General features: G+C 47.7%; 1 protein-coding gene across 4 annotated transcripts in view; it reads right to left on the bottom strand.

Annotated features, from left to right (window-relative positions):
• Window positions 1-278: 278 nt before the first annotated feature.
• Window positions 279-24,647, bottom strand: part of CD163 (CD163 molecule) — a 42,405-nt gene continuing 18,036 nt past the window's right edge. Inside the window, exons 7-18 of one of the 4 annotated variants that reach the window (XM_027840493.1) lie at window positions 19,841-20,155; window positions 19,150-19,464; window positions 18,733-18,825; window positions 18,331-18,645; window positions 16,047-16,367; window positions 10,862-11,170; window positions 10,524-10,553; window positions 9,956-10,066; window positions 9,166-9,258; window positions 7,435-7,519; window positions 5,435-5,536; window positions 614-702 (exon numbers count right to left, since the gene is read on the bottom strand). In XM_027840493.1, coding sequence (XP_027696294.1) covers window positions 5,479-5,536; window positions 7,435-7,519; window positions 9,166-9,258; window positions 9,956-10,066; window positions 10,524-10,553; window positions 10,862-11,170; window positions 16,047-16,367; window positions 18,331-18,645; window positions 18,733-18,825; window positions 19,150-19,464; window positions 19,841-20,155 — 2,045 coding nt within the window. In that variant the 3' untranslated portion in view covers window positions 614-702; window positions 5,435-5,478. Of the gene's footprint in view, window positions 703-5,434; window positions 5,537-7,434; window positions 7,575-9,165; window positions 9,259-9,955; window positions 10,067-10,523; window positions 10,554-10,861; window positions 11,171-16,046; window positions 16,368-18,330; window positions 18,646-18,732; window positions 18,826-19,149; window positions 19,465-19,840; window positions 20,156-24,647 lie in introns of those variants that run through there. The other 3 variants (XM_027840492.1, XM_027840494.1, XM_027840495.1) reach the window with 3 other exon arrangements.

Below are 24,647 nucleotides of genomic sequence, written 5' to 3'. Positions count from 1 at the left end.
GAAACTGAATGAAAATAGCAAACATTTATACAGCATTTTCTGGGTGTTTTACACCTATTATCTTATTTGATCCCCACAACAACTCTGGAAGATAGGTGCTATTCATTCCTGTTTCCTAAATGAGGGAACTGAAGCAAACAAAGGTTAAGTGACTTGCCCAGGGTCACACAGCTATCAAGGCTGGATTTAAACTCAGGTCTTCCAGACTCCAGCTCTGGCACAGCCCTTATCTATTGTGCCAACCAGCTGCCCCCAAGGAAAGGACAGAAAAGATCTCATTTTGATTGAATTGAGACCATTTATTTACATGTAAATAGTTACCAAGGAATTTTATTTGATTGTAACTGTGTTCTATGATGTCTAAAGCAACCCTTAGCTGCCAAATGGCCTACAATCCTACCACATCTTCAGACTACAAGGCAGATGATTTTTAAAGAGTCTTCAAACAACCACTATTGCTACTCCAAAGGTGAGCTCTGTTGTCCAAAGATTAGTGAACTGATGTGTTCTTAGAAGATTGGAGCCATCCTTGGAACACAAAGGGAAGTCATGGCTCCTTGGAAAGATGTCTCCCAAGCCCACCTTGGAGAAGGAGACCAACAATTACATTGGCCACTTCCTCATCTCCTCCTCCAGGGTTCAGGATGATGAAGGAAATCGAAAAGACCCAAACGAAGAGAATCACAGCTTATGCACCAACATCTGTGGGAGAAGGTACAGGAGAAAACGTGAAGATGGATTCCAACCAAGCCAGCAACATGGCAGCCATCATCACTGGGTTGTTTCTGGGTTTGTCAGGCACTCCACAGATGGTGTGCTGTTCCATGGTGCTCAGTAAACCCTAATGAGAGAGAATTAATTCAGCAGCAAGGGCCAGAAGTGGCCCAAAGCCCCCTTCTCTCTCTCTGTCCCACTGCTTGTGACTATCCCTCACAAAGGTTCTGGAAAAGCATCTCGGAAGAGTGGGGTGGATTCAGAAAATAAAAGAGACTGTGACTCCTGCCCTTCTCTTCATTGTGAACAGGGTGAGCAACCACCTTCAAACAGAAAAGGAGAAATGCTGTGACTCAAAGGCAGGGCAGGGCCAGTGATGTCAGAACCATCTGTGTGGGCGCAGAGAGACCAACGTCTAACTAGCACAAATAAAAGCCAAAGTTAACAGAAATTTAGAAGTGCCTTAACTGGAGAAGGCCCTAGGCCCAGGGTGGGGAACCTGCAGCCTTCAGGCCACCAGCCGCAGATTCTCCACCCCTCCCCTGAGACCAAGAGCCAAAGCTTCCCCCAAACTTAAATCAGTCAAACAACATACAGGAAAAGACAGTCCAGATATTTCCCTCCATCACTGGCATTTCCTGCAGACTTAACCACCATGAACAACAAGGACCCTGGAGAGTCTGCCGTTTTCAGGACTCACTTCTTCCTCCAAGATGACCCTCCTTCTCTCTTCTGTGGGCTTTCATTTGGCTGTTGCCAGGAATGCCATCTCCCAACTCTTGGAATCCCCAGCACTCATGATCACCAGCAGGTCTTTTCTAGTTGGCCCAGCTTCTAGTTCCACTCCCACCCCACAGGCCACTCTGTATTTATTGTGTTGGCTCTGCCTGGTTTAGGTGGTCTCCCCTATTAGAAGGTAAGTGTCCTTAAAAGCAGTTTTGAGGGGGTGGGGGGAATCTTTTGCCTCTTCTCTATGTAATGTGGCCAGAACTTAGTACAGTGTCTGGCAACTAGTCAGCACTTAATGAATACTTATTTATTGATTGCTGGAACAAAGGTTTGGAAATCAACCTCAATGGTATAGCCCCTTAGAGAAGAAAGATAGAAAATTAAGACCAGTGAGCAAGGCTTGCCATCAGACATGCAAAGTCTGCAAAAACTATTATTATTGTAATAATAAACATGTGGGCCTTAAAGCACTTTCCATGTTAGCTCATGTGGTCTCTACAACTATCCTCAGAGGCAGGTGCTGTTATTATCCTCATTTTACCGAGGAGAAAATGGAGGTGAAAGGAGGGGCCACTGGCTTGCTTAGCATCACATTGCCATCGTGGGCTGAATTCAAACTCAGGCCTTCTAAGCTCTTACTACGTACTCTATCATAGGACTGCAGACTTAGTCCTTGAAGGGACTTCAAAAGCCACCGAGGCCTCGGTCCCCATAGTTGACTCAGTCACACTGTCATGAGAACAACAAAAAGATGGAAAACACAACAAAGATTGTCATTTTCACCACCCATGACAGCAGTGGCCACAGCACATCCTTTCAAGCCTATGACTGAACAAATATTCCGGGCCGCATTACGCCATTGCACATTAAGGGGTCCCATTTTCCTTCATCTCCAGCAGGTGCTCACTGGCCACTCCCTGGCTGGGCATGGGTGTCAATAAACATTTCCCCAGATTGAGGGAAGGATTCTTCACTCCTGAAAGGGTCTGTAAGGTAAATGATAATGCAGGATCTTGGGCACTGCTGTTTGGGGGCAAAAACGTGCCATTTCTGCCTTCTCCAAGAATGAGCTCAAGGGCAGCTAGGGGGTGCAGTGGATAGAGCACCAGCCCTGAAGTCAGGAGGACCTGAGTTCAAATCCGGCCTCAGAGCAAACACTTGACACTAGCTGTGTGACCCTGGGCAAGTCGCTTAACTCCAATTGCCTTAAAAAAAAAAAAAGAATGAGCTCAGTTGGGGGACTGGTTCTGGAGCTGGCCACTCTAGGTATGAGTACGTGACAATCTTTGGAGAAGGAAGTCTCTGAGAGCTTGTCCTCTCTGAGACAATGGAGTGAAGAAGCACATCTGGATCATCCCAAATGAACTCCCAGAAGACAACCATGTGGGAGACTCAGAGGGACGTTTCCAAAAGATTTTCAGGAGGGGAAGATGTCTGCAGGAAGGAAACATTCATAGATGATAAGCTGATTTTAGGAAGGCAGTCTTCTGGCATCCCTGAGGCATGGAGCCTCTCTGTGAAGGTCCCAGGTGAGCCCCAGCCTTTGCTTAATTGAAGCAAATCCAGTCTCCCCCTGAAACAAGGGGGAGAGCCAGGCCCAGCTGTGAGCTGCTCCCTGGCCTCCAATATCCTGAAGTCTCTGTTTCGGTTTTTCAAGTGACAACCACACACCTCTCACCCCTCTTTCCAAAGGAAGCAAGGATCATGCCCCATCTCTCTTCTCTTCCTCATATGATAGAGCCGCTAGACTCTGAGCCTTCTCCGACGGCCGCCTCAGAATGGCATCTCAGTGTCCCTCCTGGAAGGAGGAGCTCAGGCTCACAAGCTGGCTCCTGCTCATTGTTTATGCCTGTGTAGACGTGGATGCCCTCTGAACTTTACTGAGCATAGGGGCTCACAGCCCAGGGTCTTCTTTCCCTCATCTCAGACCCTGGAAATGCCATGCAAAACTTGATGGAGAGCCCTAGCCCCTGGGCCCAAAAGCCTGATGAATGTTCTACTAGCTGAGCTGTTCAGGCCCTGAGAATGAAACTCATGTGTTTGCTTGTTGGAAGAAGACTCAAGCTGTCCCAAGTCCAGCCCAAACCCAGGAAAACAGGACTTCCTCCTTCCTTCCTTCCTGCTGAGATGGTCTCAGCAGCCTTCACCACTCTCCCTACACTGTGCTGGGCAGGGTTCATCACCTGGTTGGGGGGGAGGGAGGAAACTGGCCAGAGGGAAGCCCTTCATCTGACTACTGGCCGCTTCTACTTTCCTCCTTGAGAGCAAGTCCTTGTTCTGGACTTCTTTGTGCCCTCCCACTGCAGGCCTTAAGCCAATAAAATGGCAGCACATGGGCCTTAATGGGTCAAGGAGAGCTGGAGACTGGTCAGAAGGTCTGCCCGGAAAAAGGGCATTCCCTGACATTCTATGGTGATGATGACCATTGGGTCATAACATAGATCATAAGGCACCTCCCTTACATGATGAACCCCCAGAAAAGTTGCTCTGAGAGTCTCTGAGCCTCTTCCTCTACCTCATGTATTTCTTTTCTTTAGTCAGCCAGAGGACTACAGGCAATATGGTACAGTGGAAGAAGCTTGGGCTCTGGGTTCAAATTCCTTTTCAGATGCTTCCCACCAGCTATTTGCCCTGGTCCTCGGTTTGTACAATGAGGAGGTTTGCAGGATTGAAGCAGTCTAGATTTGGAACTGGAAAGAAGATAGAGGCCATCTTATCCAACTCCTCATTTTGTAGATGAGAAAACAGGCTTTGATCCCAGTCGCATGGACTTAGAAGTGAAGTTAGAAAATCACCTAGAAAAAAAAAGGTCAAAGGACACCTTCCATGGACTCCTGAGAACTGAAATGAACTTGATGACCTTGGAGGTCCTGGCCCCCTTGACTTTGCTACAGGATTTGAAACCCTAACCTTCCCTTCCCTAAGTCTGGCCTGATAGCTCTCTTCATCCACAGCCAAGCTAAGAGTGGCCATACCGAGGAGGCTAAGACCAAGTCTACGGTGAGCACTCTCTGTGGTTGCATCTAATTTTCAGCTCTCAGTCCAGGACAGCTGTCTGATCTGGGATCTGAAACTCATAAGTACCTCTCTGACTGAGCCTTCAAAGTATTCTGATCCAGAACCGAGACAAGGAAGGCAAAGTCATTGTTGCCCTCCCACCTGACCCAACTGCCTTCCTTTATTATGAGGATCCAGCCCTAGGAAGAGACCTCAACTTTGTACTGTTTTTACCCAGGAAAACCATCATTCTCTTTCTACAACTGGATGGCTGCTAGATGTAGAGTGATAAGGCATCTTAGCAGTTGCAAAGGTCTTCTGGTACAGTGCCCTCCAGCCAGTTTTAAAAGGTGAGGAAATAGACCCAAGAGTGGCTTGACCTGAGTCATACAGAAAGTAAGTAGTAGAGCTGGGTCATACAAGGAGCTGTAAGCATATGTGGGAAAAGGGCCAGAGGGTTAGGGTTAGGGTTAGGGTTAGAGTCTGAGATGCGCATTTTAGGGTTAAAGTTTGAGTGTGAGGTATTAATCTCTCTTCTGGTGAATTTAGGAGCAATATTGGATTTGCACAAAGTGACAGGCCAGGAGGCTCAGGAACATGTTTTCCTTAGAACAAAAATGAGTCATTAAAAGAACTAAGAGACCTTTCAATTGGACATGTTTCAACTTTTGATTTAGCTGATTATACTATTACACCAATGGAATCAGACATAGGACTGGGGTGTCTAGACCACAGGCAAGGTAGAGCGCCATCTTCCTCTCCACCAAGGAGGGGTCTTACCCATTCTTGTGTCATGGATACCTTTGGCAGGCTGGTAAAGTCTATGGACTCTTTCTCACCAGAATGTTTTTAGAAGCACGAAATTAAATGTATAGCATTAGAAAGGAAAACCATTGGATTGAAATACAATTATCAAAATATTCCAAAGAATAAGTTTGTGGACCCCAGATCAAGAACTTTGGCTACAGAGAAATAGTGCTGCTCAGCCCCTTACTTTCAGTCTAAAGGTGGTGATGGCTCCTTCTGGTGGATAGGTCCTTATGTGGTCATTAAGGACACCTTCAGTAAAAATACAGAGCATTCACATGAAGGTCTTCTAGAGATGAGAAAACAGATCAGTGACTATTTGTGTTCTTCCCACAACCTTTCTGTGTGGTCATCATTTCTAAAAACCATTGAGCATTTTACCCTTGGGAAAACACCTTATAAAAGCCATTCTCCCAATGGTTTCCTAATTTCCTAACTCCCCATGGTCTCCATCATGAACCCCCTTCTGTGCATTAGTGGTCTGGTCCTGCTTCCCACTGTCAGAGATCGTGAAAGTTCATTGCTACAAAATACTAGTAAATGTATCGCATTCCTCATGGTCCGTTTGTTGGGGGCTAAGTTCATTTTTCAATGGTCCAGGAATGAACTGGCTCAGTTGACTCTTAGACCAAGTCTTCAAAACATCCATTTTCAGGGGCAGCTAGGTGGTGCAGTGGATAGAGCACCAGCCCTGGAATCAGGAGGACCTGTGTTCTAATCTGGTCTCAGACACATGACATTCACTAGTTGTGTGACTCTGGGCAAGTCACTTAACCCCAATTGCCTCACCAAAAAAAAAATAATAATAATGCAAAATAGTCATCTTCCCCTTCATCTAGAGGCCCTACTTTGCAGAGATACTGCTTGTCTTCTCCCATCATTTTCCTCCAAAATAAGTCTAATTTTTACTTGGGTGATGCTTTGAATACCTCGGAGCTGGGAGTGCCCAGTCCTCTTCTGGCCACATACAGACGTGCGGAGTCACCTAAAAGCCTTTGGTTCCTTACACTACTTTGCTGTCCCATGACTGCTTTCCCATAGAAGTGAGGATGTCTGCTCACTCTTTCTCTGTCATTTGAACCAGAGTGTCTCCCCTGGAGGCCACTCAGCCTGACAGACATTTAAATCACCGAGCCACCCAGAAAGCCGCACTGAAAGATGACATGAGATGTAGCTGGCACTGCAGGAAATGGAACTTCACTGAAGCCAGGGATTCTAGGAGAAGAGAGAGGGGGAGGGGCATTCCAGGCACGGGGCACAGCTGTGCAAAGACACAGAGGCCGAGATGGGAAGAAAGCAGCAGGCACATGGACAGCACACCAGGGAACCGGGAGATGAGTTGTAAAATGAAAGGTTTTTAAAGCCAACCTGAGAAATCGGTGGTGATCCTGTAGGCCAGAGATATCAGACTCGGGGTCAAAGAACCAGATTAAAGTGGACATGGGAAATGTTTAGCAAAATCACAGACAACATGAATTTGAGTGGCCCTCAGGGATCCGTTTCTTTTTGAATCTGCAACGCCCTGCTGCAGGATAGAAGCAGACACTGGGAGATCGATTGGAGCTCGAGGGGGAGGGACGTGATCCCCTGGATGGAGAAGAGCCTTGGAGAGGCTTCAGTGGGGGTGGGGAGGCTAGAAGGAGACACAGCAGGGCCACACCTGTGGCAGCACATAAGAAGGAACGGGAGAAGCTGCTGAATAGCCAGAGGGTGGCCACCAAGCAGGTGAGGGACCCTGAGCTCACGCCCCACTGGGATTGCTAGGGGTCTGTTTGAGGGATCTGTGCCCAATACTTCATGGAAGAGAGGAGATTTGGTGAGGATGGCAAAGGGATGGCAGCTGTTGTCAAGTGATTTAGTCAGGCAATGGAAGAGAGGGCAGACTTTTTTTCTGTTTGACTTCAGAGTGTAGAAGCCAGAGCAATGGGGATAAGCTTCCGAGAGGCCAGCTGAAGGTAAAGATTAGGGTAATGTCCTAACCAAGAGTGGCCTAGAGGCAGGGACAGCAGCTCCCTGAGGGTCCTCAAGAAGGGTCAGGGAGACCACTTGTCTGAGATGTGGCAGAAGAATCCCCAGTATGGGCTCTGGACTCCCTAGGAGTCGTGATTGGGATGAGGCTGGTGGGGTCTCTGTGCCCTTGGGGAGTGTGGTCCATAGGAACAGGGATTGGCAAACACACTTCCTCACCTGGAAAGACTTTCCATTTCTTCAGAGCTACCTCCAGAGCTGGACGTCCTTTTTGTTTCTCCAAGGAACAAGAAGGGTTTCTGACCTAGAGACGATATTGGAGCTACTCTCTGAAGTGTCATCACACCCATCAGGGACCTCTGCAGAGATTGAAAGGGTCAGATCTCTATTTTCTCCTACAGCCATTTAGTGAAGGTCTGAGCTAAAGCCTTTGACAATTGGGAAATTCCCAAGGAATGAAAACTATCCCAGAAAGGGACTGACTCAGGCCATGGACAATTAGCTTCAGGGGTGGTATTTGGGATTTACCCAGTGGGTTTATTGAGTTAGCAGCTGCTGACACCTAGGAAATGGGGTAGGGGTTAGGGTTATGGATTACGTGCAGTTCAAGCCCAGAAAGCCAGGCCTGCAAGGACCCCTGGTAGGGAGCCAGCACCCAGCATTTGGTGGGTGAGTAGAGTGAAGATGGCGGAAGGAAGGAGGGAGAATAAATAAACTGGGAGGAAAGAGGAAGTGTCCCTGAGGAGTGCGGGCCATGGGGCTGGGGACTCTGATGAAATGGCTTCAGTGCAGGCAAAGAGAGCAGGGTGATTCCCAGCGGACCTGCCCACTGTCCTTCACTTACATTTAAGCCTTTCTCACCATACTGGTGTGGCCTTCTATTATCTCCCACAAAGTGATCCTGGGCCAGATTTAGGAGGGGGAAGGTAAGCTATGATTTCATTAATGTGGAAAGATTCTCTACCAATATACATAGGCATATCACCTTTGGGTATTGTCTGAGGAGCATTATCTGCTACGTTAGGAGGTTAAGTGACTTGCCCAGGTCACATAATATATTAATTGTAATAATAACTCTCAATTATAAAGTGCTTTAAACTTTGTAAGGCATGTTACAAGTATTATCTCATTTTATCCTTACAACAAGGCTGGGAGCTAAATGTCATTATTATCCCCACTTTACAGATGAGGAGATTGAGGTAGGCAGAAGTGAAGTCACATAGCTAGTAGGTGCCTGACGCTAGATTTGAACTTGGCCCTTCTTGACTCCAGGCCCATGTATCAGAGGTGGAATTTGAAGCCTGTTTTCCTGGGAACTCTACAGGGTGCCAGAACCCAACAAAACGGGGTAGAATCTTTCTTCCATGACCCCACCCCAATCCCATGAAGCTCTCTCTTCCACTGCCCCAGTACATGAACATTTCGAGGTGTGCCGTGTCCCTCAATTAAATGTGAGCCCTTGGAGAGCCAGAGTGGTTTCATGTTTCCAGTTGTATTCCCAGGAGTTAGCACAGGCCTTGACACATGGGGGTGTTTCCTCATTCCTAACTCTAAGGGGATCCTCCATCCAGAAAGCCCAGGCTGGAGGTAGCTAGGTGGCGCAGTGGATAGAGCACTGGCCCTGGATTCAAGAGGACCTCAGTTCAAATCCGGCCTCAGACACATAACACTTACTAGCTGTGTGACCCTGGGCAAGTCACTTAACCCCACTGCCTAGCCAAAAAAAAAAAAAAGAAATCACCAGAAAGCCCAGACTATGTGTCCCTCAAAAGCCAGGGCTTTCAGGATGCTCCAAGAGAGCAATTCTCCTGGGTTGTTTTTTTTTTTGTTTTTTTTGTGCTGGCCATTCACACCTCCCCTTTTTGCTGATGGGGAGGGGGGATTTGGAAGTCCTTTCAATTGGGGGAGATTCCTTCACCTCTGAGACAGCAACCACTGAGCCCCACAGACCTGCATTGCTGAGCAAGTTTTGGTCATCCTTCCATCTGAAATCCGTCTTCTGGTACAGGGCCATGTGGTTCATGTCCCCTCCATTGGAGGGGGCTGAGAACAGAGGATCCTCCCTGAGATGGGGCTTGAGACAGACCTCCCCCAAGCCTGGCCCTCTCATCATGCCACCATTGTAGTTGGCTCCTTCGCCTTGTTGCTGGACCCTGAGCCCCACAGCCACCCCCACCTGTCTCACATCTTCAGTCACCTCCGTGACCTTATTTCCTGCCCAATTCCCATGTAGCTTTTCTGCTCTGAGAAAGTCAAATGACTTTGGTTGAATGAGTCCTCTCATTGGACTCGGCCTTCCAAAGCACCTGTCCTACCCATAGCCTGGCTGGAGCCCAATTCTACCTTCTTACAAGGCAAGGTTGATTCAAACTGGAGACTTCAAACATGCTTCTCTTCACTCTAATTCTCCACACTCAGTAAATAATTCAGGGAGAAAATTAGTCTAAGATTCCTGGCACGGTGTGAAGATGTTGGGAGCTTGGCACAGTTTCTCCTCCTAAGTTTCAGCTTCCCAGCTGTGCCTGGCCCCTACACAGAAGCTGATACCCAGCCCCCAGCTCTGCCTCCTTCCTTGTTACCAGCCCAGGTGACCCCCAGGAAGGCTGAGCCATTCTCTTTTCATTTCCCCACCCTGTCCATCAGTCCACCCCACTTCGAAGGGCCATTCCTCCTGGGCTAAGCATCCTCCTGCCTCCCAGAGACCTGACTGCCCTTCCCGCAGGGCTAGGGGGGCTCACACCTGGAACTCGCTGTCTCCGTCTTCTAGCCTGAACCCAAAAGGACAGAGCAAAGAGAAGCAGGACCAGCAGGAGGGCTCCAAAGATCCAGGGCAGAGCAAAGCCTTTGTGTCCTGAGAAGGAAGAGAGAGAGATGAGCATCCAGGTCCCAGGCTCCAGGCAAACAAAAATCCAAAGGCTCCTAGACTCCTAGGAAAGACAAAGCATTCCAGTGATAAACCTTCTTCCTCTCCTGAGGCACAGATTCCAGATGTACCAAGGCATTGGGTCCCAAATCTGCCTTAAACCACAGCTACTGTTTTGGGGGAAGGGCTCACATCAAAGATAGTTCTCATGCCCCACTACTAGTCAATGAAGCTGCTCAGCAGACGAGAACTAGGTCTGAGGGCCCCTTCCGGGTGGACCTCTGACTGAAAAATATCCCCATGCCTGCTAGGAGTCAGCAGGCCTGAGACCTGGCCAAAGACAGTGGGCAGTGCTGAACCTATTTTTTCCCCCACTGGCTAGTGGCATTATCAGTGCCTCCCGTCATGATTCATCACAGTGACTGGATGGGCAAGGATGTTGTACCTTCAGAATGTCCAGTGGCCTTGGAAACACCTGCAGGAAGAAGGAGAGGGGAAGCTGCAGTCTGGGCTCAAGGGTCGGGGTAGCCTGGTTCCTGTCTATGCCCCTAGGGTCAGTACAAGAGTCCCTAAGACTTCTAGAGTCCCCTGGTCTCCTCCCACAGGACGGAGAGGTTTAAGGATAATATTGGCAAAGGCAGCATCTCCAAAGACCAGTGGAGACCTCAGCTATGCAGCCGAAGGCCTCCTCCCCTTCCCATGACCCCAGGCCATCATGTCACAGCCTCCTTCCCCAACCAGGGGCCATTGTTCTCAGTCTCAGGCCAGCTTGTAGATCCTTACCTGAGCACTTCACACTGGCATCTTCCTTGTGCCCACACTCTACCTGCCCCCAAGGATCGGCAGGACAGTCCCACAGAGATGACTCATTTCCTTGGCAATGAACGTTACTCAGCAAGACGGGCCCAATCCCTTGGCCAAAGGCAGCCTCTGGTGGGGCAGCTAGAGCAGAGCCACAGCCCAGCTGCTGGCATACCACCTCTGCATCAGCCAGGTCCCAAGAGTCATCACACACTGTGCCCCAGGAGCCTTTGTACCAGACCTCCACACGTCCTGAGCACGGGGAGCTTCCTCCTTGCAGTCGGATTTTATCTGGAAGTGCAGAAGCAACCCTTATTAACCTGATGGCAGAAGAGCCCAAGAAGATGCACAGGAATGTCAGGTGTGAGCTGCCTGCTCTGGTTCCAGTCATTCTGTCAACCAGAGAATTAACTAATAACATTAGGAAATTATTTTTCTCTAGCCAATAGCTCAGTAATGTTCAGACTCCTTAAGAGCCTGCCTAGGGGCAGTTAGGTGGCATAGTGGTTAGAGCACCAGCCCTAGATTCAGGAGGACCTGAGTTCAAATCCAGCCTCAGACACATAACACTTACTAGCTGTGTGACCTTGGGCAAGTCACTTAACCCCATTGCCTAGCCCCCCACCCCCCCAAAAATAAATAAATAAAAGAGTTTGCCTGACATGACAGATGTTCTAATAAACCTTATCTTTGGCTGAAAGAAGGCTTGGGTCAAATTCTTTTGGGCAGGACCCCTGTGTTATGATTTTGGGATCCCAGCACCCTTACATCCCTAAACCTCAACAAAAGCCAATGATTCCATGGGACACCAAGAAATAATTAGACAAAGTCAAAAGAATTAAAAATAAGAACAAAATGTGAAATATGTCATTGGAAAAGGAATTGACATGGAAAATGGATTGAAAAGAGATAATTTAAGAATTATTGGACTACCTGAAAGCCATGATCAAAGAAAAAGCCCAAACATTATATTTCAAAAACAATCAAGGAAAATACTCTAATATCCTAGAACCAGATGGCAAAACAGAAATTGAAATTATCCACTGAATCCACCTGAAAGAAACCTCAAAATGAAAACTCTAAAGAGTATCATAGCCAAATTCTGGGAAAGGAGTAATATTAAGTGTATCTTTTTCATATCATAATGCAATAAAAATTACATTCAATAAAAGACCGTGGAAAAAAAAAGGAAATTATTTTTTCCTAAGATTCTTCTCCGGTTCCCTGGGTGGATACCTAGAAAGGGGAAAACAGTTGCAGTCTCTGCCTCAGCATGCCTGATATTGTGGAACCCCATCCTTTAAACATAGTTAAACAGCTGTAGGTCCCTAACCAAAGAATCCACACAGATTCATCACACCAAGCCCCACCAGGACTTTCATTCTAGAAACTGATGGCTTGTGGGGAGTGGGGAGTGGGGACTGGGAGGGGAGCACACTGAATTCTATTGCTATCTCCTCTACTGCTGAAAGGTTTCAAAGAAGCCTGTTCAAACTGTGAAGAATTTAGGGCATTTGGAGGGTGGGTTGAAGAGAAGCCTGGGGAATAGGAAGAAAGTCTTAGTGCCCAGATTTCCTGGTGTCAAGGGTGGAACCAAAAGTGTCTTCCAACATACGGAGTCGAGTTAAGTGACTTAGATTGGGGGGGGGCAGGGGAAAGCATGCCAAGGGCCTTTGAAACGAAATGGCAGCTCACCAGGGGGAGAAAACCACACCAAGCCTCAGGGCCTTGGGCCTAGGATGACAGAGAATAGACAGATAAAGCACACCCTAGGTCAAAAAAGAAGGTGAATTCGGTCATTGTTCCAGAGAGTGCATTCTAGCGAAGTGGCCTTATGCCTATGGGGGGAGGTGAAGAGATCTCTGAGTCCCCCAAAAGATTTCTCCTTCTCCAATCCCCTCTACCAAATCAAGACAAAAAGGTGCAGCACCTAGCTTTGGTCCACTCTTTACCTAAGATCTTTATGGCATAGATGACTGACTGTTCCCCTCCAGAGCACCCCAAGTGCCCTAAGACACCTAGACATCCCAAGCTCCCTGAAACCACAGCTGAAAGTTTCCAGGAAAGGTCCATGCCAAGGGTCAGCACTCACACCCTAACACTGGGGAATAGGCTGGTCCCAGCCAATCAGTGGAAGGGTCAGCAATGGAGCTGAAGCTGCTCAGAGCATGAGAACTGGATCTCAGTAGATGTAGAAAAAGGAAAAGAAAACCGAGAGCTAAGCAGGAGTATTGAAGCCTTCCATACTCGATCCTGCAGTACAGATGAGGAATCTTTTTAAAAATCATTTGCGGCCATTGATGCAAAAGGGTGAACAAATAAGGACCCTGCCCAGAGAGGAAAAGGAAGGAGATATCCTTGTCTCCTCTCCTTGGTCTGTTAGCCATGGGTCCATTGTGTGTTGACCCTAGCTTTGTGGCTTCCTTTATTGAAAACATTCAACAATATTTGTAAATGTCATTGAAATTCACATTTTTTTCCTCTTCAGAAGGATAATGGTTTCATATTAAGTGCTCTCTTTTTATCCATTTGAGTCTTAGTGGACCAATTATCTGGGTAAGTGCTAGTCCAGTGCCTGGCACATCTTAGGTCCTTAATAAATGCCTACTTCTTTTCCTCTTCCCTGGAAATCTAGAGGAGTCGAACCATCCTTGGTCCTCTCTGATAATGATAAAACAATTACATGAAGAGTGCCAACTTTCTAGGCTAATATTGGCCAGTTGGGATCATAGCCTGTTGGACTCCCTCATCAGTATAGCTCTACCCTGGACAGAGCCCATGAATGGTGAGTGGAAATCAGAATAGTACAAGATGAGAAGAAGGGGTTGGATTGCCTTTGAAAGATGCAGAAGCCCTTTGCTGCCCCCAAACAGCTCCCTGAAATGAAGACCTATCTTCATCCTACCAACATTCTATCAGGGGCAGCTAGGTGGCACAGTGGATAGAGTACTGGCCCTGAAGTCAGGAGGATCTGAGTTCAAATCCGGCCTCAGACCAAACACTTGATCCAAGTTGTGTGACCCTGGGCAAATCACTTAACCCCAATTGCCTTAAAAAAAAAAGTCAAGAGAAGCCCCAGCCCACTGGGGGAAGGACATATGGACAAGAGTCAGGTGGATGGGGCAGCTATCCACATTGAAAATGAGATTCCAGGTCCACTGGAGTGGAGGCCCTGTCCTGCTGAGCCTCGGTCATGGGTCACTTCCACCACCTACTTGACCACTTTTGTTCCTTCTCAGGGGCTACACAGTGAAGCCAGGGAAAATCACAAAACTGTGCTTATTGGGTTCACTACAAGTTTCATGTGACACAACCTGGACTGGGGCCTCACCGCTGCCAGGCCATCTGCTTAGAACCTCCTAATGACCTTCCTCTCCCACTCTCCACAGGGCTCTCCCTGCTCCTACCCTTTCAGCTGAGATCCTGGTCTCACATGTCACTGGAGCAAGTCTCTGAGAGTCCGAAGTAGGGTTATTCCTTCTCATCTCACAGCACCCAGAGGCCTTCTGCTGCTCTCTCCTCCATGCCTGTCTCCTATGAAGAGGTGGACCTTCTCCTTCCTAAATCAACCTGCTACCTGTGTGAGTGATTCTGCTCCATCCCATCTTCTCCAGCATGCTGCCCTCTCACCCATCTGCAGTCTGTCTGCTTGCTGCTACCCACACACTGCCCTTGTCTCCTCCATCCCTAAAAACCCATCTGTCCATCTTGCTGTGGTCCTACATCTCTCCTTTCTCTCCTTTTTTAGACCCTAGGCAGGTTGGCTCCAGGCCTCATTGCTCAAGGGAAGCTGCTCTCTCCAGTGGTCTCCTAATGGCCATATCACCTGGCCTTTTCTCCGTGCTTGCCCTCCTTGACTTCTCTGCTGTCTATAATATTGGCCATCACCCTTTCTTCAAGATACTCTCTTCTTTAGGCTTCCACGCCATATACCCCTTGCACTAGACATTTTAGATTTACTACATCAGAACCTGAACTTATTCTCTTTTCCCCAAAACATCCCCTCTTCAGAATTATTTTGGGTGGCCCCATCATCCTCCCAGCCCCTCATACAACTTAGGTGTCATCCTGAGCTCCTCACTCTCTCCCCCCATATTCAATCCATTGCAAGGCTTTCAAGTACCAGTCCCACTTCTCTCCTTTGATGCTGCCCCCACCGTGGGGCAGACCCTCATAACCTCACACTCGAACTATTGCAATAGCTGCTGGAGGGGTGGATCCTGCTAGCCTAAAGTCTCTGCCCCCTCCAGTTCATCCTCCACTTAGCCACCAAAGTGATTTTTCTAAATTGCAGGTTTTACCATATCACCCCCCTACTCAACAAACTTCAGAGGCTCCCTATCACCTCTAAGATCAAATGCAAAATGCTTTCTTTGGCCTTCAAAGCTCTTCATAACCCAGTCTCCTCCTCCCTTTCCAGTCTTGTCCCTCCTCCCTCCCCGACCTGTTCTCTGTGACCCAGTGACACTGGTCTCCTGGCTGTTACTTGAAGAAGACATTCCAACTCCCAACACTTTCTTTGGCTGTCCCTATTCCTGGCTGGCTCCTACCCTCCCTATCTCCCTTCAAGTCCACCTAAAATCTCACCTTCTCCAGGAAGCTTTAACACACACACACATCCCCTGCATTTTGCCCCCCAATGCTAAATGCCTTCCCTCTGCTGACCCTCCTGTCTATATCTTATTTCCATGTCATTGTTTGCACGTTTCCCCCTTAAGATTATGAACTCCTTGAAAACAGGGACTGTTTGTTCTTCTAAGTGCTTGGATCCCCAGTGCTTAGCAAAGTGCCTGGCCCATAGAAGTTAATAATTAATCAATTTTATTGACAGTAAATTTAATTATTTTAATAAAATTTTATTGACTGTCTTACCGGATGATAGAAATTTTGAGTTGCCTTGCATTATTATAATATCATTAAACCAGAAATTCTCATTTTAAAGAAGAGGAAACTGAGACCCAGAGAGCATCAGTGACTTTGCCAGTTCAAATATTCTGTGTCTGATTAAGAGAGAGAATTAGGATCAGATGCCTAGTTGTGTGCTCTTGGAATGTTCCCAAAGGTAAGTGAACCTGGCCAGGCTGAAAGGTGGGCAGAATGAATCTGCTCCCAGACCTCGGCCTCCTGAGCCTCCCCTGAGCCTTAACCTGGCTACAAGGACACTCACCTGTACAGGTGATCCAGGTCTCTTCCGCCGGGCTCAGGTATTTCTTCCCCCACGATGCAGATGGGCATTGCCAGACGGAGGCAGGCCCATCAGGGCACTGAACATCGTTAACCCAGGTGAACCCGGAGCTTGCCTTATGGGAAGGGGCATCTCGCACTGTTCCATTGTCCCCACAGCCCAACTGACCACACACCAGCCTGGGAGTGACTGCGGTCATTCTACTTTTGCCAACACTTCCCCAGCTCCCATTGTAATAGACCTCCAAGCGTCCGGCACAGTCCTGAGTACTGGTATCACTGTGCAACCTCAAAGCCAGGACCCCTAGAGAGAAAAGGCATTAGTGATGAAAGAGGTTTCCTGAATAACATCTGGGCATAAGATGCCCCCCCCTGCTCTGGTCAGTTCTCCAGGAACTGAGACAACCGCAGTGTGTGTCCCTGCATCGTGATGCCTCCTGAAGGAGTTGGGATTTTCACCATAGAAGGTCACTTCCACAGTTAGCTAAGCCAACTTCCACACACCTGACCTTACAACAACCTCATCCAGGCATCTTCCAAGAAACCTTCCCTTTTCCATGGACATGAGGACAACTGCATTTTGGAAAGACCTTGTTGCTTCACCCCCTCACCCTGCTCACCTTGGAAAATCATATTTTATTTATTATATAGTTATTTCATATCAAGTTATTATATATAAAGACAGCAATAGAATTCACATGAACTACATCATAATGCTTTGCTACCTGTAGCCTTATTAAGGTAGCACATGTAGGTTTTGTTTCTTTTTTTAAAATGATCAATAACTGGTCTGGACATTTCCACGTATAATCCTTTACAATGACTAGTCTGGGTTCATTTATTTTTTTCCCCTGGTCTGGGGGTAGGGGTTGGTTAGCACTTTCTTTGGTTATGTATTAACCAGTGGGGATTCTTTTTTTTTTAATGATAGTTATAAGTGTTCTATGAAATCATCGACTACAAGACCTTTTTCCAAATGAAGAGACTAAGACTCGGAGAGTTAAGTCAAGAGTGATCCAGGGTTGTTCTCATTACAACTCTGCCACTTCTCCAGATCCAGTCCAACGTATTCTCACAAACATATACTAAGCACCTGGTTGGGGGAAGGCAAGGGTGACCAGGAATGATAGGAGGGTATTTCTCCTCCTTGAAGGACTTGGTGATACCAGTTTAACAGAGAGATTTCCTATTGAAAGAAGGCTGCATGGGAGGAACTGAAGAAAGAGACAGAAAAGTGGGCAAAGGCATTGTGACCATGATCCAGACATTTTGGGTAACAGAATCCACTGGAGGAAGGGAGCTGGTTCCTGGACTTGGGGAGTCATAGAGAGAAGCTAGAAAAAGGAAAGGAGAACTCTCTCCCGCCCAGCTCCTGCCTTCATGCTAAGGCGTTTCCACATGTGAACTGAGGCTCCCTCCAATAGCCAGCTTCCCAGTTATTCTCCTCAGTCCCCTTGACTCACTCCTCCAGTTCTCTCAGCCACATACAGAGATAGCCTCACTCTGGATCCAAGTTCATGAACTCTGGAATTCCTTTATCTGACCACAAGTTTTGATCATTCCAGTTTTCCCAATGCCTTCAGATCCTTAACCCTGTTCTTCCCCTTCCTTGGGACCTCCATGTCCTCCACCTCTCAGGCAATCAATGACCCCTGCTCTGTCTACTCTACTCATTTTTCAATTCCAGTCCTTTGGGGAACCAGGGCTACTCTATACCATGTTCTACTCTCTAATCCCAAATTTCCCCTTGTCCAATCACCCATCACACCTTGCCAAACACCAGTCCTTAACCATTCCCATCATCTACCTCTTTCACTCCTATTCATGTGCACACATATATAACCTATAACATATGGCTTACCATGTTAAGGAGGGGGGAGGGAAGGGGGGGAGGGATGGATAGAATTGGAACTCAAAATTTTAAAAAGAACAAGTGTTAAAAATTGTTTTAACATATAATTTGTGGGAAAATAAAATATTATTAAAAAAAAAACAGAACACTTGTTCTTGACTTGTGGCTAAAAAAGTAAACTTCTAGGGGGCTCTTTGTGTAAGGGCTAGCACCACCCCCACTCGTCCCCACCCTGCCCAATCCAGGTACTGTCAGTCAGACTTTGCCTATGACTTCAGGGCTGAGGGGCTGTAGCTGGGGCTAGGGTTTCAGAAACCCCAGCCCCCAAGGTCAGGGTTAAGTATGGGGCTTCTCCCTTCGCAGTGAGCCATTCTCTTCCTCCCTCCCTCTGCCTTTTCTCCTCTCATTGACAGACCTGAGCAGATAACTCCTGCGTCTTCTTTATGACGGCAGTTGTGACGACCCCAGCCTCGAAAAGGACATTGCCACACCTGGGATTCATCCCCAGAGCACCTCAGGTCATCGAGCCAGATGGGCCCTGATCCTCGTCCAAAGTAGGCCGAAATGGTGGCATTCAAGGCCCCTCCACAGCCCAGCTGTCGGCACACTACATGGGCATCGTTCAAGTCCCAGGAGTCATCGCAGACGGTGCCCCAGGAGCCTTCATGGTAGAGCTCCACTCTGCCAGCGCAGCGGTCTCCTCCATCCATAAGGCGGATCTCACGGATCTCTGCAAGGAACAATGCTTGGTGAGACTCAGTGCTGACTTATAGGGCCTCACACTCCCTGGTTCAGAGGAGTTCCCCCCAGTTCTCACCTGAGCATCCCGTAGAATTCCTTGAGCGAAAAGTAGCCCCAGCTGGGCTGTGCAGGGAGTCACTGCATGGGGCCCATGTTTCAGTCCGGTTTCCTACAAACATGTATCTGCTCAGCCCACTGTCAGACATATATGTGGAGGGTGAACAGGTTGGCCAGTTGGGGGGAGCAGGGAGGGGGAGGATTGAGTAGAGGGTGTTGTCCAGCCCAAGCAAGAGTGTCCTTGTTCTTTGTGGTCCGTCTGAATTGTTCCCTGCCACAGGGAAAGCCCCCTTCTCCTGGGAGCAACTCCCTGCCCTCCATTCTCCTCACCTGTGATTCCCTGAGGCTCAGGCTAAGGCCACCCCTTCACCCTTTCTTCCAAAGGTGAGTCCTCTGCCCCTGGATTATGGCCCTCCAGTCAATTCCCTTTTGTTACCTGAGCATATCACTGAGGCAGTGTCTCCACTGGTACATGCAGGAGCCCCCAGAGCAGTCACAGGACAATCCCCCAGGTGGTGCTCCATTCCTGAGCAGTGAAACATGTGACCCCAGATCTGGCCTCTTTCTTCTCCCGAATGGGCTCCTTTGGGAATTGAGAGAGCAACTCCACAGTCAAGCTGATTGCAAAGGACATTGGCATTAGCCAAATCCCAGGAAGAGTCACACAGGGCTCCCCAACCTTCTTGGATCTGAATTTCCACTCGGCCTTCACACCTAGAGCTTCCAGCAGTCAGCCGGGAGCCCATGTACCCTGCAGAGGAGACAATGTTTTGGACTAGAGTCCAGAGCCAAGTTGGGTTGAATGGGGCTGGGCCAGTAGTTCAGAGGGAGGTCTAAGCATAGGTACGGTTATTCTGAGTCAATGGGGCTACTTAAAGAGTAGAGACCTCATTCCCAAAGGGTCTGAGAGAGAAGGGAAGCCCTAGAAGGGGGCAGTCCTATGAGGAAACATTGGGGACGATGCCGCAAAGCAAGCTGGCAGACAATCACCAGATAAGGCAAAACAGATACGGGAAGGACACGCATAGCCGTCCCAGATGTCAGCACCTGGGCCAACCAAGAACGAAGTAGAGGTGAAGAGGGAAGGGGAGGGGGAGGAGAGAGGCAATGAGCTCTCTGACTCTCACGGGAGCAGATGACTCCGATGTCCCTGCCGTCAGTACAGCTGCCCTCTGGGAGGAGCACCCTGGGACACAGCGACAGATGGGACTCGTTGCCTTTGCATCTCAGTTCTTCATCCAGGATCTGTCCTTTTCTTTCTCCAAAACGAGCTGCCTCCACCACGGAGACAAGGTCACCGCACTGAAGCTCACCGCACAGCACTTTGGCTGTGGGGAGAGAGAAGTCATGTGCACAGATGGAGCCCCAGGTGCCGTTGTGTTTCACCAGAACTCTTCCTGAGCAGGGAAAGTGCCCTCCAACCAGCTTTGCCTTCATGTGCTCTGGGGAACAAAAAGGCTTAATTCAGAGTGGGTCCTCGATGTTCCAGGGCCAAGAACGCAAGGCGGACAATTCCACTGGAGACATTATGTGACCATAGGCAAGTCCCTAATATCTTTCTTTAAATATTTTATTTTTCCCCAATTACATGTAAAAAACATTTTTAACATTCGCTGTAAAGTTTGGAGTTCCAAATTCTATCCCTCCTTCCCTCCACTATCTCCTCCCTGAGATGGTAAGCAATCTGACATGGGTTATGCACGTGTAATCGTGTAAAACATCTCCATGTTAGTCGCTTTGTCACCTAATATCTTAGTCTCTGTGTTTGGCGAAACACCGAGGGTGCTTAGGACAAAACGTGGGAAAGATGAACCACAGCTAGAAGCGGAAGTCATTCCCATTATCCTCCTGTGCCTCCCCCATCCCGAGGGCACACACGTGCCACGTTTGAGGAAGAGCGACTTGTGGGCCCAGCTGCCTCATGTGCTCGCCTTCATTCGGTGCCATTCAGTCAGCAAGCACTTACTGAATACCTCTTATGGGCAAGATCTCAAGGAGTGCACAGAAATCAGCGTGACCATCCCGTGTGTTATCTGGCAGATAAGCCAGAAGCACCCTCCTTAAGCCCTTCCAGAGTGTGTTCTGCTGCTGATGTCTCCCCTGTGAGCGTCTGAGCAGGGCACAGAGCCTGACTGTTTCATTCCATCCAGCACACAGTGAAGGGAAAGTCTATTGGTTGGCTTCCGAGATAGAAGTGATTATGTGTACACAAAGGGATGAGCCTTCTCTTCATGATGGTGAGTGAGCAATGATTTACAGGAGCCTCTGGGTGTAGGGAGAGGTACAGCCAGGGACAGGGGCCATGCGGCACCTCTCTCCCTTGCCTATGTGCATTTGTTTGTCTTTGGTCTTCAGGTCTGTGACCTTCTAAGTTTCAAAAGGTCAGAAGAGTAGAAACTGACCAAGATGGCGAGGAGGGAGGAAGCGCTGCAGCCCAGCTCACAGAACTACTTCAACAAAGGCTTAGACAAGCTCCAGACCAAGCACTCATTGGGAAATCCAAGGAAAAATCATGATGAGTCACTTTCCCAGCCCAGACTGGCATGAAAAGACAGACCAAGGAATACAGACACTGGAGGCAAGATTTAGCCAGGACAGCACCACGCAGCATGAGAATGCTGAGCAGGGTGTTGGGACTGTGCATTGGCCAAGAGAAGTTAGAGCTACAGGTCTGATACAGCACACAGAGAAGCTGGGTCACAGATCTAGTACAGAGAGAAGAGGAACTATGCACCTCAGTGTGGTGAGCTACACAGTCGCAGGTCTGAGGCTATGCACCAGCCAAGAAGCAGGAACACAAGGGAGTAACAACAAGTGTGTGACTTTGACCTAAAAGCGAGGTCTTAGATCCAGCCCCAGGCGTGCTCTGAGAGCTACAGTTGAATGACCAGGACAGACAGCTCAGATGAAAGGGGTGGCTTTCAGTTCTGTCTCTGAATCTGCCTCAACTTACAGGTGGCTAATGGTGGCCAAGGACAGCTGCAGTCTGTTGGAACTCCAACCAGGGCCAAGCAGATGGTTATATTGCCCCAACTCAAACCTTGTCAGGAACTTGTAAAGCTCAGATCAGTAGGGCAAGGATCACACCATGCGATGAATAAGATAGCTTTGGACACACTAAAGGTTTGCAAGTTCCCACGCTGAATCTCCCCTGAGATTCTTGAGGAACACAGCACTCAATACCCAAAAGGATTCAAGAGTATACAAAACAGATTTATACAAGACTCAGACATTCCCTCTAGAAATTTACCAAACCTGGCCCTAACACAAAGTCCTAATTCTGGAAGTAAAGTTGGAAAAGTGAATAAACCCAAAAGAATCTCACAAAGCACTATTGTGATGACAGGGATAAGCCAGAAAAAGAAAATGACTTCAAAACATCTACAAGCAAAGCCTCAAAAAAAAAAATAGTTCAGACACAAGTTCAACTAGAATTCCATCAATGGGGGTTTGGTACTGGTTAAAAGATAGAAAGACCAATTAGTGAAACAAATTAGGTACAAAACATACAAAGAAACACAGGAGACTGGTGTTTGATAAACCCCCAAACCCCAATGAGTTGAACAAGAATGCAGTATTTGGCTAACTCTAATTGAAAAACTGAAAAGCATTCTGTCAGATATGAAGCATAGACCAGCATCTCACACCATGTACCAAGATACAAAGATACATGACTTCAACACAAAGAGTGACATCATAAAAAATTAGTAGAATAAAAAAAAAAGATTGCCTTTCAGATCTATTGATAGAAGAGTTCATGACCAAACAAGAGATAGAAAGGATCACAGAAGATAACAGGGAGAATTCTATTATATGCAATTGTAAGGTTTTTCCACAAGCAAAACCAATGTAGCTAAAATTAGAAGGAAAACAGTTAACTGGGGAAAAAATTCTTTGTAATGCTAGGCGACACAGCGGAAAGAGCACTGGGCCTGGAGTCAGGAAGATTCATTTTCCTGAGTTTAAATCTGGCCTCAGACACTTACTAACTGTGTGACCCTGGACAAGTTACTTAACTCTGTGTGCCTCAGTTTCCTCATCTAGCAAATGATCTAGAGAAGGAAATGGCAAACAACTCCAGTATCTTTGCCAAGAAAACCCCAAATGGGGTCACAAAGCATCAGACAAAACCAAAAACAACTGATGAGCAGGTTTCTCTGACAAGGGTCTCATTTCCAGCATATACTGTGGAAATGCCCCTGAGATGTCTGTTTTCTCTGAGTTACCTTACCAGGTAGATGCACTGGATACAGAGTAAGTCTGTTTGCTGAAAGGAGCCAATCGAGGAGCCTGCAATGAACCAAAGTTTTGCTCACTCCTAGATGCCTTTGCTAGGGCTCATTGGCTGACCTTGCTGAACTGTGTCCTTCACTGCCACCATCCCCACTGCCAACCAACTAGCCCAAACCAGCCTTGCATTCAACTGTTCCTGCAAAACGTTCTGCTTCTCTGCCCACCTGTTCTTGGGAAAGATTGTCCATTCTTTTTCTCAACTCCTCCCTGAACCTCTTCTTTGTGGTTTTCAAGCATAAATCAACCCTGCCCCTCCTGGGCTGTGGACTCCTTTGTACCTAGTACGGGGGCGGGAGTGGGGGCCTCAGCACTAGTGTCTGATTTTCTTCCTAATAAAACTTTTCTGCTTTCAACCCAGCTTAGACTCGTCCACATTTTGAGGAGTGGACTTCACCTAGCTGACTATATGTATGTGTGTATACATATGTGTACATTTGTGTATATACACACACACGCACATAAACATAGGTGTATGTATACATACATATCAGTTGGACAGTGGTCAAGTAAATTATATTACTTGAATTTAATGGAACACGTCTGTGCTCTAAGAAATGATGAAGGGGATAGTTTCAGAGAAACCTGGGAAGACTTGTATGAACTGATGCAGAGTAGGGTAGAACCCCCCAAAATTTGTACAATAATGACAACATTGTCAACACAAACAGCTTTGAACTTAATAACTCTAATTGACACAATGACCAACTGTGATTCCAGAGGACCAGTCATGAGATGTGCTACCCACCTCCTGACAGAGAGGCGATAGAACCAGGCTGTGGGTTGGCATTTTTTTTGGGTAAGGCTGATATAGGGATTTATTTTGTTTGACTATGAGTACTTACTACAGTGTTGTTGTTGTTGTGTTTTTCCAATAGAAGGATGAATGTGGGAGAGAAAGAAAATAAATTTTTGCTAAATGAAAAAAAAAATTTTTTTGGTGGTAAGGCCCAGGTGCAGGGGAAGGGAGCAGTTTGGGAGATCCACAAGGGGTCTAGGAACTGGAGCCCATGCCAGAGTTTGCCAGCAGCTGAGGCAAGGAAGGCAGCAGCAGCAGCTCACTAGGCATCAGTGGGTGCACTCTACGTCCGCCAAGGAGAGACTCCTCTAGTGGTTACGCCACCTTTGGAAGTGAACTGCATGGGGCAACCACTTGGTGGCAGCTGATTTAAGCATGATCCAAAAAGATGTAATGGAGGGAAGACTGTATCTCTGATGCTGTGGGGGGGGAGGGGGCGGCACTGTAGCTCTTACTAAACCCTCTTAGAAAATATCTTTTTGTAAAAACTAATTGAGATTAGTTGTCTAAATAACTTGAGAAGGAGAATCACTGAGTCAATAATATGGGACAGATAATTACTGTAAAAGGTCCTTTATATTGGGGAAAACCCAACAGAATGGGGGCTCAGGCTGAAGCATTGCAGAAAAGTCCCTTCAGGGATATCCCCTAGAAACCTGAAGGAGAGTTGTAGCCAGCCCTGAAGAGCAGTCTGTGTGAGCTAGTCTGGCTAAAGCTGGTCAGGAGGCAGAGGAGTCACTCACTGGCCAACTGACCCAGGCCAGCAGATAGCTGATCTCTGGTGACCAACACGCCATGTCACACAAGCAGAGTGACTAGTGAGTGTGTGGGCTTTGACGTCCCCA

This window comes from Vombatus ursinus, unplaced genomic scaffold (assembly GCF_900497805.2).
Source record: "Vombatus ursinus unplaced genomic scaffold, bare-nosed wombat genome assembly UNPS02014845.1, whole genome shotgun sequence".
Taxonomy (NCBI): Eukaryota; Metazoa; Chordata; class Mammalia; order Diprotodontia; family Vombatidae; genus Vombatus; species Vombatus ursinus.
The sequence above is the reverse complement of the archived record's forward strand: the minus strand, read 5'-3'. Positions and strand labels throughout refer to the sequence as shown.